The sequence below is a fragment of the Nothoprocta perdicaria genome, unplaced genomic scaffold, assembly GCF_003342845.1.
Source record: "Nothoprocta perdicaria isolate Ctin4 unplaced genomic scaffold, notPer1 scaffold_137, whole genome shotgun sequence".
Lineage (NCBI taxonomy): Eukaryota > Metazoa > Chordata > Aves > Tinamiformes > Tinamidae > Nothoprocta > Nothoprocta perdicaria.
Window position 1 is genome coordinate 193,187 of NW_020454505.1, and position 17,831 is coordinate 211,017.

The 17,831-nt window shown below is 35.5% G+C and overlaps 1 protein-coding gene across 1 annotated transcript in view; it reads left to right on the forward strand.

The window, feature by feature from the left end:
• The window catches only part of TRPC4 (transient receptor potential cation channel subfamily C member 4), a 120,848-nt gene extending 103,526 nt beyond the window's left edge, over positions 1-17,322 (forward strand). Inside the window, exons 6-11 of the mRNA XM_026033939.1 lie at positions 78-391; positions 1,927-2,122; positions 3,763-3,957; positions 12,718-12,759; positions 14,620-14,709; positions 15,844-17,322. Of these exons, the coding sequence (XP_025889724.1) occupies positions 78-391; positions 1,927-2,122; positions 3,763-3,957; positions 12,718-12,759; positions 14,620-14,709; positions 15,844-16,560 (1,554 nt within the window). The 3' untranslated portion in view covers positions 16,561-17,322. The remainder of the gene's footprint in view (positions 1-77; positions 392-1,926; positions 2,123-3,762; positions 3,958-12,717; positions 12,760-14,619; positions 14,710-15,843) is intronic.
• Positions 17,323-17,831: the final 509 nt, after the last annotated feature.

The window sequence follows — 17,831 nt, forward strand, 5'->3', positions numbered from 1 at the left end:
AAATGAATTGAATGGCTTATGCGTTTGTTTGTGCATGAAAGTAGAGGAATAATTTTCTCCCTTCTGTTTGTTTTCAGTATAGCGGGTTGGTTCCACGAGAGAGCTGGGACATGTGGCATCCAACACTGGTGGCTGAGGCACTGTTTGCAATTGCAAACATCTTTAGCTCCCTACGCTTGATCTCATTATTCACTGCAAATTCTCACCTGGGACCTCTGCAAATATCTCTGGGAAGAATGTTGCTGGACATTTTGAAGTTTCTCTTCATATATTGCCTTGTGCTGCTAGCTTTTGCAAATGGGTTGAACCAGCTGTACTTTTACTATGAGACAAATGAACCTGACAGCTGCAAAGGAATACGATGTGATAAGCAGAATAATGCATTTTCAACGTAAGTGGCTAATTTATTTCTCCCATATGTTTCTCAATTAGATGCTGTCTTTAGGAAAGAGATCGTCTTTTTTTTCCTTTTTTCTTTTTTTTTTTCCCCTCTACTGGCATGCTGACACTCCCAAGAACTACCATAATACAAAAATATATATATTACTATTATATCAGTCTTTGATCGTTTTTACTCGCCATGACAGTATACCACGGTGGAGTCTGTACAGTAGAACGTATTTCAAAAATAAAAAATAAAACAAAAAGGAGGGGGACACGATGTGAGATTAAAGAATACATGCTTAGAATTAAAAAAAAAAAAATAAATTCCCTTTTCCAGGCATCTGTTATTATATGTTTCTTCTGTGTTTACTTGTGGAAATTAAATAAGGCTCATGATCTAAAACTAGAACTCTCTAGAACTCTTGCACACCTGACAAACTGAGGCAGGAAAAACAAATCTGTTGAGGCTTCTTCATATTGTGCTCTTGTTTCTGTTTTAAAGTTTATTTTTCCTTCTAGTTAAAAAATAAAAAATTTTAAAAAATAAAAAAACATAACTTAAGTAAGTCTGTTCTATGATGCATTTTAGTGCCAGAACACTATCAAATGAACACTAATTTTCTAACTTATTTTTCAACTTCCAATCTGAATTGAATTCTTAAAATAAATACTTGTTACATTCTATATCATAGAACCATATCTAGACTGTTTTTAAAATATAGAGTCATAGAATCCTTAAGATTGGAAGGGACCTCAGAGGTCATCTAGTCTAACCCCGCTGCACACCCAGGGTCACCCAGAGCACGGTGCATAGGGCGGCATCCAAGCAGGTTTGGAAGATCTCCAGAGAAGGAGACTCCCCAACCACCCTGGACAGCCTCTGTCACCCTCATTGTTAAGAAATTTTTCCTTAAGATCCTACAGAACTTTTAGTGCTTCAGTCTGTGGCCATTTCCTCTAGTTCTATCAGTGGCCACCCATGAAAAGAGGCCAACCCCATTCTCCTCACTCCCTCCCTTGAGGTATTTATATACACTTATAGTTCTTATCCAGTATAGTTTTTATCTTTTTCAGTGAAAATGACTATCAACACATAATAGAAATTGTATGTTGTCAATACAACTCCTCATGAGAATGTGCAAAACGTTTTAAAACCCTGCTTAAACAATCATTGAGCTACTTTAGGGGTCTTGTTTTACCCCCTAAAAGCCCAAGCAAAGGATCAAAAACCTTCAAAGTTAGATGTTCAAAACAACATCAAAACCTATATTTATCCCCTAGAAGCTTCAGTGGAATCATCCTAGTGCTTAAACTCTTAGATATGGGTTATAGACTGTAAATGCAGAGGCTCAGATTTGAAATATTTAGGCAATGCTTATCTAGATAGCTGTGTCCCTATATATTGTCTATATTGGGAGGAATATCACTCGTCTCAATTAAGGAAAGGACTTTGTAATGGGAAAAAAATGACAATGTGGAATTTGCACTGTAAATATGTATTTTTATTACACAACCATTCTTTTTTGTTTATTTGTTTTACAGGTTATTTGAAACACTGCAGTCATTATTCTGGTCTATATTTGGACTTATCAATCTGTATGTGACCAATGTGAAAGCAAGGCATGAATTTACTGAATTTGTTGGGGCCACTATGTTTGGTACCTATAATGTAATCTCTCTGGTTGTTCTACTCAACATGCTAATAGCCATGATGAATAACTCTTATCAGCTTATTGCTGTAAGTTGTTTTTTATCCTTCAGTCATTTTCACTATACACCCGTTTCTGCTCTTTGATTATCTGGTAATAAATCTCTTTTAGATACAGAACATAGGTACAAGTTCTCTGATATGTTCTGATCCTTTAACATTGGGGAAAAGCAAAGAAACCAAATCACAGCTGGGTTTGTCCAGATATGAATTTTCCAAGAATTCTGAATGATAAAAATGTAGACCTGATGTAGAAGCCATCTTCTGGGTACAGATACAAGTCTTGGAACAGTTGACAAGTGACAGAGATGGTAGCACTCTCCATGTTGCTCAGTATAAGGGCAGTCTTGAGAAACTAAATCTGTTTCAGATGGTCCTGACCCTACTTTAATTTTACTAATTTCTATAAATTTACTAGCTCTGTGAATTTCATATAATCTCCTAATCTCCTGCTAACTGGCTTTGGAAAAGAGCATTGATTTCAGATTTTATGATGACTTAATGCACAAACCAGGCAAAAGGTYATAATTTCTCACTCATTCATCCTGTTTTCTTGTTTAATGAAAACTACATTCTTATCAGAGTTAATTGCCTTGCCTTATTTCTCAACTTTCTATTAATGATTTTAACAGCATTAAACATTGAATCTTAGTATTATAACTCAAAAATGATAAAGCAGAAAACAAGCAAATGAAAGAAATATTCACATTAATGTGATTTTTTTTCCTAATCTGCAAAGAAATTATAATTTTTTTTCCAAAAAGAAATTTAACAACACATGTATATACTATGGTTATTGGCCAGTACTCTAAATCATGACAGACTAGTATTCAAACTCCACAGGTTGAATCCTGCAGGTTGAATAGCTTTCTTACTAGAGCTTCTAAATTACTGATTACCATATATCTAAATAGTAAAAGCTAGTGCTGAATCAGTAGTTTAAGTTCTTGAACCTTATGTTTTTTTGTCCAAATCCTGCTAGGATTTAGCAATCTTTTTTAGTCATTGTCTTGAGTATTCATTTTCAACTTGTCAAAAATATACAATATTATATAGAATCCAAAAGAAATAAAACATAAATTAGAGAAAAAAGGGGAAAAAAAAGTCTTTTCCAAATGCATAACTCTGAAATAGGAGAAAATGAAGATATTCAACTCATCATTTTAAATAGTCTCCTGATTTGTGAGATAACCAATCTGTGAATTTATGGCTCTAGCAATTACTGAGATAATATATGAGACTTACAGGCTTACTGAAGTTGCTGTGCAGCAGACTAATTAGACTGATCTATGTAGAATAATGGTGAGTTGGTGTTATAACAAAACAGCTCTATCAGAAATGTAGGGGGTTTTTTCTACTTGTAATTATCCTTTGTTTTCTGAGAGACTTAATTATTTAAAAGTCCTTCCTATTTAAAAGGAAAAGAGTTTGAAAGAGGGTATTAGTGAGAACATACACTATCCAAAGACTCCCTTTGCTTTACTCCTGGAGTAAAGCTACTTAAACTTTGCTTTGTATTAAAGATTTTCCTGTCACAGAAAAGATGGTGGTATTTTAACAAGAAAATTCATTAGTGTTTCAGGTTAGTTCCAATTTTAGACTACCTGACTTTTGTAAGATTTGTTTCACTGACAATCACAGCAATATGTGAGCTGCTGTCTTGTGTGCAGGATCATGCAGACATTGAGTGGAAGTTTGCTCGAACAAAACTCTGGATGAGTTACTTTGAAGAAGGAGGGACTCTGCCTACTCCTTTCAATGTCATACCAAGCCCAAAATCCCTCTGGTATCTGATCAAATGGTTATGGAGACATCTGTGCAAGAAAAAAATAAGAAGAAAACCTGAGAGTTTTGGAACTATAGGGGTAAGTTCAGTGCTTTATTTAATATGTAGTCCTCCTCCTTTCAATATAGGTATTTCTTCTCAACAGTGCAGAGTTGGGAAGCCTCTGACCTGTCAAATAATGTTAATATGAGTTAGATTATGATTTTGGCAGGGAAAAATAGATTATATATATATGTGTGTGTATGTGTGTGTGCATATATTAGTGTATATACTATAAAAAGCCTATATTATATATTTATATAATAAAACATAATACATAATAAAACATATTAAAACATATATAACAAAACACTGAAAAACATATATATTTTATGTATCTATAAAATAAAACCTATTGTTTCCTGGCAGAATTATATTCATGTCAATGTTTTGACTAAAGAAAAAGCATCATCAGACTTCAGTGTAATGGTAACAGGAAAACAGGAGGTGCTGTTGTGGAAGGAGCGAGGAGGAGTTTGTATCAAGTGATAGGTAGCACAACATGAGAAAATGCAAGGTGTTTTGCACATACAACTTCTTTGGCCCTCAAAGAAAGGGCCAAAAGAATTTTCAGGCTTCTTTGGCCTGAAAACGTGCAGTTTTCAGTTAAGATTTGCCATAGAGAATATAGTCATAACAGAAGGCTGATGATTTTCCACCCCAGAAATGAAAAAATGAACTGCCCAAAGGCAACCGTTTCTCAATATACATGGTTTCCAAGTGGAGATATTTAAAAATCAGAAATTGTTTTAGTTTCAGGTTAAGTGTCTTCTCCTAAGCCAGCAGCTGTGAGTCCCTCTGCACATTTCATGCCGCTGTAATTTCTAAAAGTAGGCCAAGAAGAGTTTGTGATTATGGTACAAGTTGGTTGAATCATGTGCCTCATCTACAGATAAATCCAGAAAGATTAAAAGCAATACAAATATTAGAGATCAAATATTTATACTCGCCTATCAATACTAGGGTTCCTTGATGGTCTCCAGGTCAAGTACACACATTTTTTATATAAAGAATTTTTATAAAGAATTTGCCATAGCGATAAAAATATTTTTTGTATTCCCAGTAAAGAAAGACTATTTCAAAAGTTAACACCACTTGTCTGGATTTACTCGCTTGAATTTAGAGGTAGAGTTTTCCTCTTCAGCTCTTTGTCTCAGAATCACATTAGTGGCCCATTCTAAATGTACTGATTAGCAGGAGGAATTTCTAGGGAAGGAAAGGAGTAGATAAAGGGACACAAGAGGAGCAGTACTAGTCCTTCTGGATTGGATTTAGTAGATGTGTTCTTTCTTTGTTAGCTGGAGAAGGTAAGGTAGATCTGAACTTTTACCTCCTATTTTATCCAGTTGAGATACCTATTATCAGAACAATTTTATGCTTCTAGTAAAAGTACACAAGCAACAACCTATTTCACAGAAAAACAAATCTCTAGGAGCATTTTCTACATTTCCCATAAAGTACACTCACTAGCCTGCATTTAAGCAAGCCCAGCATAAAGAAATTCATCACAGATAAGATGTTGATGACATTTGCCCTCTACTATAGGGATTTAGTAAGTGTTTTAAAGTCTGTTAAGAGCGCAGATAGAAAAGCGTTCAGAGTATGAGAATCTCATGTGTGGGTAAAAAAGGAGGAGAAAAGTCCTTATCCTATTTATGCAGTTTAATCTGGTAGCAACTCATTTCAAAGAAGCCAGAGGATAAGATGCGATTACTCTGTAAGGATAAAATTACTCTATAAATCTTTATTTCTTCTCTGCATTTTTTCACAGTATCTTCATAAGTGAACTGAAATACAGACTCTGCTTACTTTTTCTTCTGTCGTATCCTGTCATTCAGTTTAATCACAAAATATACCTAAGGGAACAAGTTTGCAGAGATGTAAACAGAGACAGAGATGTTTTACAGAGACAAAAGAGAAAATGTGACATATACAACTAATTCACATTTCCTAAACTAATGAATGATTTTTGGCCTCCTTATGTAAAGCTCCTAACCCGATTTATGTCAGAATCTGATTTTATTGGGCATTATTTACACTGAGAAAAGAAAATATGCTTGAGTTATCTGTTGTAAATGTAGATATGAAATAAAGAGACAGAAAAGGAATCTTAAAAGAATGAGCATTTAAAGCAAACAAATACACATATAAACAAAAACTAATGGTAGAATGCAGGAAGAAAAACTGAGGAACATCTGAAAATTGATATTAGAAAGCAATCAAGATAGACAAATATTGATTCTTATGGAAATAAAAAATGAAATAGTTGAACCGAGAATAAACGCTGAAAAGCCTCAAGAATAAAATACTACAGTGTAACCTAGGAAGGAAAATAAAGAAGTGTAGAGTAAAACTAAAGGAAAAATAGTGCAATTTTGTTAAAAGGAGGAATAAATCAGGGCAGAGATGTGCTTTTGGTAGGGATGATTAGGGAGTGTAAACTGATGGAATGGTATTAAAATTAATGTTGTGAGATCAGTTTATACCAGCTGAAAATCTAGAATGGGTTAACATACTAGCCCTGTTTGGCTGGAACAGATCAAAAGTACCCTTGCACATCCTAGTAAAAGTTTCAGGACGATGTTATGTTTCAGACATTTTATCCAAAACAAGAGATTTTTTCCTTTGTTTTCCTCTCCAACCACAGCTCTGGGAGTGAACTCATTCCTAGTTCTGCAGAAGGAAAAAGAGAGACAGGGTCCTCTGTACTGAATTACTTGAGGGGTTCATAAAGATCAGCAAGTTTTTCCTAAGGCTACCTCCTCCTGAGGTAGGTAAATACCAGCTTTTAGGAATCAGCAGCTTGGGTTTTGGAAAACTGCTGCAACAAAGGGTCAAAAGGCAGCAAGTCTATAGATAGAATTGGTTGGGAATTTTTCCACATAGCTTTTTTTTTTTTTTTTTTTTTTTTCAATAAAAATACAGAAATTCTTCAAAACCAAATATTTTCATACATGTATACCACTTTCAAAGAAGCTTTTGTTGAAAAAGATTTTTCAGCTTCAGGATGGGATTTTTGATCACAGGGAAGAGGAGAACCTGCTAAGAATAGCAAATAGCTTGGGCTATGGGAGACCTAGGTTTACTCCCATTCTCCAGTGAGTATTTAATTATGTATACCAAGCATAACATCTCTGACAGGAGAGATTTCCCATCTCAAAATAGCTCCTTCAGGGAAAGGTGCTCTCATGGGAAAACATAAGAGAAGGAGCTGAACCTGGATTCCCTATACAGAGAGAGGTTGGCTCAGTGAATGAGGGCTGCCAGTTAATGAACTTTTTGAGAGCAGAGGACGTGGGGGAAGTAGAGATGTTGGATATTTTTTAATTTGTGTAGCATAAACCTCAAAAGATTTTGATCAATGAGAAAAAGAAATTCAATCCGGAAGTTCTGTGAGACAATACAGCCATATTCCTCCCTCACTTTCATTACAGAACAACTATTTATCTTTAAGTATATTACTATCATATTATATAGTTATTATTTCGTTATTATATTAAGCAATATTCTGAAGTCTGCCCTCCAGCTGAGCCATCACGGCAACAAGAATTCCAGCTACCTTGAAAGTGAATGGCTTTGGTTGACCAGACTTAGTCTATATGAGGGCATCTCATAAAAGCAGTGAGTTCTTCAGCTAGCTACTTATAAATTACAAAAACCTCATTGGGACTTCTTGAACTGTGAACATTCAAAGATTTCTAGGCCCAGTTATACCCAAGCTCCAATATGGGGTAAGATGTGTGTATGTTATATGCACCCTGATTTCCACATACAGAAAATCTGTCCATATCTGCCACTTGAGAGTCGTTAGTCACTCCAGTAGTCATGTCTATGTAYAGTTTATATAGATGTAAATCAGATGCTGCTAACTGGATTTTCTCCAACTGAGCTTAAGTCACTGGAGAAATGATGGGCACACCATAGTGATCTCGGTGTTTCTCACAGGAGAACATCATGTTTTCTCATTTTGAAATGTTATTTTCATCACCTAGTCTCATATTCCTGAATCTTTGATAATTATCTATATAAAATGTATCAGAAATTAAATTTAGAACCTTTAGCCCTTTCAGTTAAAGGAAAATGAAGACTTTTCCCTGTCTTTTGCTCAAAAGATCTTGGTTGACAGCTGTCTGACTTCAGGTCACTGGAATCTCACCAATAATAACTCAGGCCTCAGAGCTGCAAGATGAGGTTTGGTTGGACCTACTTTTCTTCATTAAGTCTTACAGTATGAATTCCAATACCTATCGTATGCCCCATGTTGTAAATGAAAGCTTTAGACTCTATTTCAGTCTTTCTTACATTGGCTAAATATGTGACACCATGTTTACTGTGAGGTACAACTCCAATTTCAAAACATTTTGTTCTGAATGTCTAGAAGACATTAAAGAAGAAACTAATCAGCAGTGATATACAGTGGTGTTTTCCAGCTGAAAAGCAATAGTGGTTTTCCAAGGGTTGAATCAGAGCTAAAGGATAGATAACAGATGATAGGCAGAGTAYATCTTGCTTGTTATAGCCAGCATTTTTCAAGGATCAGGCATGATGTCTGGGAAAAAAAAATAGCACCAAAAAGCCAGAAATTGTGAGCTAGAAATGACTCAAGGGTGCAGCAAATATGCTGCACTGAAGGGATGCACTGAAAAAAAGAAAAAAAGAAAAAGAAATTGAAAGRGTATTATTTGCATGTAAAACTGGTAAAGAAAGGATTCAGGGCCAGGATAATTTATAGCAGATATACCAATAGARGGATTTATGTGCCTCATGCAAAGAAGAAAAATGTCAGTAGAGATAACTATAGCAGGATTGCTTGGGACCATCTACAACGCTGTCAGAGGAAAGAACAGTGTTTGCAGAAAAGTGAGGTGCCTCTGAAGAGAGCTAATTAATTGCATTCTCCTTGAATGTCAGTTCTCCATTTCTGGTATTCTCTGGTGCATGAGGAGAGCCAAAACAGTGGGGTGGTGGAGTGAAGGGTGTCTTTCTCAGGTAATAGGACCTTTCTCCACAGCAAGAGGCTGACAGATGCTGATTGGAGCTCTCCTAGCCACASGCTGCTGACAGCATAGGAAGGCCAGGATGTTCCCATGTAACTTACTAGYATTTCAAAGCTTTTATTAACCAAAAAGAGATCTTTTACTTTATCAGATTTCAGCACTTTTTTTTTTTTCTGTCATTTTGACATATCTCAGGTATGCAGCATTCTCTTCAGCTATTATTACAAAGTATCTCCTACACTTAAAACTCTGAAATAACAGCATGTGCTGCTCTTTCAGCTATATATAGTAGCTCTGTTAACTTTGTCAGCTTACCTTTGCAAAAGCCAGATTAGTAATGAAGTTCTATTGGCTGAAGTTTTCTTCACTATTGAATTTTTTTGGTGTGTCAAGGCTACTCCTCTTGGCCATTTGAAATCTATTCCTTTTACCAAAAAGAAGGGATATTCCTTCCTTTTGGAAACGGAAGAAATCCCAAATCCCAAGTGGAATAAATTATACTGTTTTCCTCAAATTGCACTCTATTTTCTGTCTGTTCAGAGTGGTTTTCTTCTACCCGTAATTTTAAGTATTTCAGAAGAGACAATGGGAAAGATTTGCTAGGCATATGTGAGTATTTTCTTGTGCAGATGAGGTTTAAATAAACAATTACCTCTCTTATAGCTGTCCAATTTTTAATGCCATTTTCCCAAATTCTCTACATGGTAATGATTATGGTTGTCATAGAAAATATTCTTTTCCCTTGTTTTTTTTTCTCCAAGGGGAAAATGATGAAACTCCTAAGTCAATAGAGTTATTTTACATTTTCTCTGTAATATGTATGATATTGAAAATTAAAGAAATATTCATAATATGCATGAATTGAAAATTAAAGGAAAAAAACCCCTACTATCACCTGGAATGGAAAGCAATAATGCGGAGCCTGCTTATTGTGTAGCCATGGACTTAACCATTGGAAGACCTTCATAAAACAGATACTTTTTCCTGTGATGCTTCGATGCAAGTTTGAGAAACATATCCAATGACTTCAGATGACATTTAAATTTTCTGGACCTTTATCATGAAATTTTTGAGGTCAAATTCAGAAGTTAAATTAGAGCACGTCATTTATAAAAGATGTAGTTTTTGAATACACAGTAAGACACATTTTGAATACACAGCAAGAAAAGGATTTTTTTCATTAATAATTTTTGAAAGCTAAAGATTCTTTTTTTCTAAACAGTACACATTGCTAGCAATGACATAAACAGGAAGACTAAACCCATTATCACAACCAGTAAAAAATATTGTTAAATCTTCTCAAATGAGATTAGTGTCCCGTTTTGGTAATTAAAGATGAGTATCTCCCTTTAATTTCATTATCTAATAAAACATATTCACTGTGAGATTGTGTCTTCCTTCTACTACTATTTTATGTGAACAATTAAATTTTATTCCTTATATTCAACCACAGTTTTCAACACTTCTTCATGCACATAGAACATGGGTTACTTGAAACAAATTGGATGTGTACACAATTTTGGGAGCATCCAAAATTGGGACCATATCTACTACAAGCAGATAGAGAAAAACTGTGTCATTAAGAACTAAGAATGATATGAGAAGAACTAAGGATAATATGAATATAATTTTCATTACAGTGAATAGCTTATTTTTGAAATATGCTTAAGCAAGGCTTCAATCTGCCTTGGAAAGGAAGCCAAGCAAATTATGAACTGGAGATTGATTCTGAATATTTAAATAGGATATAGAGAAATGATGGGAAGTTTGATGGCTTACATGTGTGGTGTGTATGTGTCTCTGTACTCATATACACCATTCTTTTTCATCTTCTCAATGTTCTGAGTTGAAAATATGCATMAGTGCAGTGCAGCTGTTCTGGATACTACTACACAGATAAATTGGTTTGCATAGTCATCCTAAATCCCAAAAGTCTCTTTTTCTGGGAGTTACCATTTGGCTAATAAATAAAAACAAACAAATAAACAAACAAACAAAAAAGGCTACAAATACAGAATTTAAACCTATGCATTTAATTTGCATTTCTCTGAAAAGTAAGCCAGAGCAGATAGCCACTGCAGAAAGTATTCTGCAAGAAAAAGATCAGCATTTTTTTTTTTTTTTGAAAATTTGGCTTTGCCTGAACTGAAGTGCGTTTCAATTACATTTTAGAATGTTTTTCTCTTTACCTGTGAGTCCAATCTGTTATTTCATGCCCTAGTATTCCTCAGACTCACCTAGTATTCTTGCAGCAGAAATGAAATATCTCCATCATGTGGCCAGCTGTAAAACATCAGATAATTAAATTTGGTTAATGAGTAGGTGGAGGGCAAGCCACTGTCTTCCTGGTTCTAACTTGCCCTCCCTGGACATGTGGGGGTGGACAGGCACTCCCTTCCCTCCCCCTGTAGAACACAATGAATTTTCACTGTTTCTTTGAGTTAGTGACACAAGATGCAGCAACATGATCTAGAAAAACACTGAAAACCAGATGCTTAGTCAGATGAAACAATTTGGCACAGTATCTGTTCAGAGCAATTAGGAAACATTGGCATTTCTGTTCACTTTTTCCATTTTTTTTAATGTACAGCTACCTCATTCCTGAAATGAATTACAAACAAGAAATCGACCATAAAATGGAAAACAAATCAAGTACAGGAAAATTGTTAATTGTAAATAAATTGCCAATGAATTTCGAGAGAAAGAAGATGACAAAATACCATACTGAGTCTGCCTCATTTTGTAACTGAGGTCAATTTTATTGAGTCTCTCAGATTTAATTTGTTCTGTTTTAAGGTGCCTTAAGTGTTCTGCTTTGTGGAAGCACAACCAATAGTCAGACATACACTTCTCTTGCTAGCTGCAGATATAAGAAGCCAAATAAAAATAGTAAATCTCTCTTTCATCAGGGGTAACTGAGGTAGGGAAAAGAGATAGATGTAGCTCAGTGCATTACTGAGGACAGCAGTAGTGTTTGGACTAAGTAACTGAGAATTTATTTTCCCCATCTTCATTTGGAGTCCTCCTTAGATATGATAGTATAATCTAATGTGGCMTTTCTCATAGACTATACTGTGTTTTCTTTTTGCCAAGATTTCTTTTGTAGTTCTTCATAAGRGTTACTATCCCTCTTATCTGTCTCTCCTTCATTACACTAAACTTCTGCATTGTACAGCCGAAGTTCTGTCTTCTGTACTTCTCTGTGTGAGCAATTGTTTTTAGTAGGGAACAAGTCAGGACTTTTTCTCTTTTTGTAAAAGCATTACACTGCAGACATTGAATAGCTGTATCTTAAATGTGACATTAGGAAACTGCCAGAGTTTTCTGAACACCGTTTTTATGTCGAGTTCTTCTCAATCCTGGAAAATATCCTTTAACCTGTGCGAATGAGTAACAAAACCACATTGTTCCCCTTTATCTTAGATCAATGACTTGTGCTCTGCAAGTACAACCCTGCCCTCTCCACCACCCCATATCAATGCTCAAACAGCAGCACAATGATGAAAATGCAGAAAATCCACTTTGCCTTTCTAGTGACAACAGTCTCCCTTCCATATGGCTAATGACAGGTTTTGCTTGAACACTACTACCTTTCAACAGACTTTGAACCTTTTCCTCAGTTTGCTAGATGCCACAAACTGCACAGACCTGCTGTTTTATCATACTTTATGTAATTTGCTATCACTGTAACCAGATAAGGATTCATGCTTTTTTTTCTTCCTCCCATCTCCTCCCCTCCCCTCTCTTCTCCTCTCCTCTCCTCTCCTCTCCTCTCCTCTCCTCTCCTCTCCTTTTTCTTTCAGAGGCGTGCAGCTGACAATCTAAGAAGACATCATCAATATCAGGTAAATGCTCGTCTTTAAATTTTGAGCAATTATTTTTTATGCCTCAGAAAGAAAGAAAGAATTTCACCAGAAAGAAACAAACAAACAAACAAAAACATCCAAATTTATTTCATTCCCAGCAAAAGGGCACAAACTGATGATGAAACAAAAGCATTTGGGAGGTAGGGTTGTCTATTTAGAGTAATAAACATTTACCAGAATTTTTCCTGCTATTATGTAGACTATCTCTATTAAAGCAGATGTAACTATCCTCCTGTCTGAGATGCAGCTGATGTTCAGCTAACTGGCCCACTGCATCAGAGCCTGATCTTCATCTCCAGCTCTGGTCTCCCAGAAAATACTGTTTCCCTTAATCCTCTGCTGAAATCTGTTATTCCTCTGATTCCTTCTTGCTTCAGCCTCTTCAGCCTCCTGGGGTCATGGTTTTTTTTTTTCTTGAGATTATTTAGTTTAGGAATTATTTTTATATTTATATTATGCTATAAAGGGTGCAGGCTAACCAAGCTGTGGGTCGTATGATTGAAAGCTTAGCTATAAAAAATTCCATATGAAAAATGACTATGTAAACAGTGGCTTTCCAACCTGAAAAAAAGGACACAGCTGTGAAGAGTGTAATATGGGTACATAAAATTATGGAGAAGGTGAACATAGAGCAGCTGTTTAGCATTTCTCTTCACACCAAATACCAGCCATGCACTGGGCTGCATTGGTAGGCAGCAGGTTGAGGGAAGTGATTATTCTCCTCTGCCCTGCGATTGCTAGTCTGGATCTGAGCATGCTGTCCTGTTTTGGGCCCCCTACTACCAGGAAGATGTTGACAAAATGGAATGAATCCGGTGGAGGACCACCGAGATGTTTAGAGGTCTGACATAAAAGGAGAAGTTGAGATCTGTGTTTGTTCAGCCTAGAGCAGGTTAAGCAGGGATCTAATTACTGTTTTACGTACATAGTGAGTGGTTACACAGAAAATGGAACCAGATTTTTCTTGGAGGTGTACAGCAAAAGAGAAATTCTGATTAAATGCAAGGAAAATTTTCATCACACTGAGGGTGGCTAAGCACTGGGAAAAAAAAAAAAAAAAAAAAAAGTTGCTTAGAGAGCCTTTGGCATCTCCACCCTGGGAAATATGCAGCAATTGGCTAGATGTGGGCCCAAGCAACTTGATATAACTTCAGAGTTAGCACTACTGGGGATGAACATTCAACTATTTTAAGTATCACTTTAAATAATTACCTAATTCTTAGAAGCAGGAGATGCCAAAGAAAACAACAAGAGGACAGGTTAAAAGCTAGCAAAAACCCAAAAGGAGGCTCCCATGGAGTTCATTGGCAAAGGACTTCAAAGGAGTCCTCCAAAAGAGGACTTTGGATCAAAAATGATATAGCAAAAATTATATATAGTTTAGTTATCTGTGGCAAGTTTCCTCTATTTCGGACTCTCAACATCCACAATTTTTGCTATATCATTTTTGATTCAAGAAGTCTCTGAATCTCAGATCAGAGGAGGCTTGGGAGAATACAGGTGGAAAAAAAAACATCATAAAACTACCCTTATTCTCCTCACGAAAGGAAAACTAGAGTTATTCTCCTCACGAAGCATCAGCAACAGATCACCGTCAGAGCACAAGATACTGGCTTGTGATATATCCTTAATCTTACTGAATACAGCCATTCTTAGGATATCAACCCAAAAGCATTCCAAATTTTTAACCAGATCAGAGATTTGGACATTTTTCTCATGTTTTCAAAAAAGTAAAGAAATCAAGTAGAAGTCAGTGACTGTTGGTTTACTAACTAATACAAAACAAAACAAAAAGCAAYATCAAAAATAAATAACTAACATGATGTTTTATATTTTTAGGAAGTTATGAGAAATCTGGTTAAGCGATATGTTGCAGCAATGATAAGAGATGCCAAAACTGAAGAGGGCTTGACGGAAGAAAATTTTAAGGTACGTATGTATTTACACATTAACTGGTGTTTTAATAAGATATTAGATGACTGTAAAGCATGTAGACTCAGACTTCCTTTTTAGAAGACTCTTATGTCTCCTGACAAACCACACACACACAAACGCCAGCAAGTGTCCATATTTGTTCAGCTGAAGAGAAAGTCMGTTTCATCAACTAGCTTGAATTGTGGCAATGTGGGAATGCCAAAGTGGGCTAAATATTTTCAACAATATAGTTACTAAATCAAATAGTTTCAACACCTTAGGAAATATGCCTCATCTGCTGCTATTAAGTGCTGCTGTGCATTTRTATATGTAACCCTTAACAGATGGAAACAAGCAGTCAAATACTAAAATCTGTTGACAGATGAAATTATCAGGGTGATTCTGACCACAGCTTTTATATCTGCCACTCTTTATTTTGAGCATCAAAGAGTTTTCTTACTATTGGTTCCCCAAAAACCAAGTATCATCCAAAATATTCACCTGCCACAGCTTAGACACTCAGAAGACAGAGTTGTCCCATTATTCCTTTAAAGAAAATGAMTGAAACAGGCATCTCCTGAAGRTGGTGTGTCTTCTCCTGAGACAGGCCTTCAAGAGACAAGTTCCACTAATATAAAGGCATAAAGAGATGATTATCTTTTAGATGTCCAGCCACCAAACTTGTTGAGTAAATGAAATAAGTTCTACCTACAGTTCCTGTGGGCTTCTCACAGAGAAGTGYGTATGTGTGTGTATGCATGCAAATGTATGTTTGTGTGTAGGAGTGTATTAATTGCTGGTCAAAATTCTGTGCTTGTAACGGGATAMTACTACCTACTGTATACCTTCTGTAGTACAGAAGGCTGTAAGTCTTCAAGTTATCAACGCTCCCTTCTCTAMCACAGTCCATGATTTCTGTGAGTAGTGTAGAGCAACACACTTTTCCTCTCAGGTTTCACTCTTACCTGAAAGTAGTGAGGATCCAAAGTGCCTTGAAGATTTTGGTCATCATCTGCATCATATGAAGTATATGATGCCAAGCATAATAATCTTTTTTTTCTTTTTTGTTTTTCTTTTAGTTTCAAGAAAAAAAAAAAAGGTAGATTACATTTCATAGTCTAAAATCTTCTATTTCTTCATAATTTTTAGGAATTAAAACAAGATATTTCCAGCTTTCGTTTTGAAGTCCTGGGTTTGTTAAAAGGAAGCAAGCTATCTAATTTGCAGAACTCAAAGATGAACAAAGAAGCTGCTTCTTTGTCAGAGACTGAAGAAAAGTGTGAGAATGAGGGGAACAAGAAAGGAAAGAAAAAACCCTTCAGCCTTTTTGACATAACAACGATGATTCACCCAGGATCAGCCACCCTTGCCTCTGAAGCACATAATGTAAGCAATGGCTCAGCAATGATGGTGTCAGAGTCCACTAAGGAGAAACAAAAGCGAGTGAATTTTGTAACAGACATAAAAAATTTGGGCTTATTTCACAGACGATCAAAAACAAACTCTGTGGAACAGAGTGCAAATAAAATATATACCGTTTCTGAAGAAGTCTCCCGTCAACAGGCAGAAGAACAATGTGAGAAAACTGCTGAACTGGAAGATGAAGAACTAACCATGAACTGTGAATTAAGCATCCAAAGTCCTGATGGAAAGGGCATGTTAGCTGAGTCACAAAATAATAGTGACTCTTCAGATTCACAGGATGAGGGAAGTGTTTGTGCTTCAGAAACTGAGAAAATGGAGTTACAAAGCTCAGAACCAGCAACATCACAGGATCAGCTGGACAAGGAGCTAGATATTAATGTTGACTGTGATGAGAAACATGAAACAATTGATCAGGGTGACTATGTGATAACAAGGTTGTGACGCATATTGTAGGAAGCATTTACAAATATATATATTTTGCATAGTGCTGAGGAAAAATGTTTTAAGAATTATATTAGCAAATGCAGAATTACACTTTATAGTACTCAACTGTGGCACATGATCTTGTAATATAGTAGTCAAGAGAAAGGTAACAAGGGGACCTTCTGTTTTGTAGCCTGCTTTAGCTTTCACAATTTGTTTTACATTTTTTAATAAATGGAAGCATCTTGTATTCTTGTACTGTTGCAATAACCCACAGAAACTTTTTAGCTATCTTTTTCAATTACAAAAAATGCAATTTCTCTCATATGATAGTTGACTCCTATGATAAATATTTTTCTATGCAAATAAAAAGTAGCTTAAAAGACTTGTAAGCCTTTATTTAACTTTGTAGGTTCTTAAAGATTCTGGGCAATGTAATAATCATAAGCGGTTACTATCAACACAATACATGTTAATCTATTAGAAACATTTATTTAAACTGCTAGAAACTTGATTTGCTTCAAAAGCTGTAAAGAATAAAACATAAAGTATATTATTTTATTTATTGAAGATGAATACCTGTAAATTATGAATGATCTCTCTATTTGGTTATTTAATTACAGCTTCCCCTTGCAGCAATAGGATTATGACCTTCCTGATAATGTTGTTAGAAATGCATTATTTGCAGGATTTGAAGACTGTAAAAAAAAATGTTTCTTTCCTTAAAGAAATATTTGTGGCTTGCTAAAAAATGATGACGGATTATTCCCCAAGAATCCGTAATCAGAATAGCTATTGCTTCTTTGACCATTTATTTTTCCAAATGTGGACAACCTATGCACTTTAATGTTCAACCGCTTATTAGCTTCTGCCTTCACAATACACCTGTATTTGCTAAGAGCAAGATGTTTTGGCAATGAATAGACAATGATCCCCAGAATACTTGGAAAAACATGGTAATTTACTGAGAAGTTTTTAAAGGAAAACCTTAGAAGAGTTTCTTGGACAGTTTCAGAGTTTGGGGGGAACCTGACTGGAGGTTTTATAACAAATACTTAGACATTTAAATGTACAAAGAAAACCTAATAGTATTTTTCTTAACTGATGAGTGACTTATTGTCTTAGTCAAAAACAGTATTTTTAAAATTAAACAGTCTGTTTCTTTTTAATCTGTGACTGGTGTCCTACATTATTAAAATGTAAGTTCACTGCTGACCTAAGATCACCATCCAGTTCCCATCACCATTCAGCCCCTATCTCCTCCCATAGAAACACATGAATATATGCAC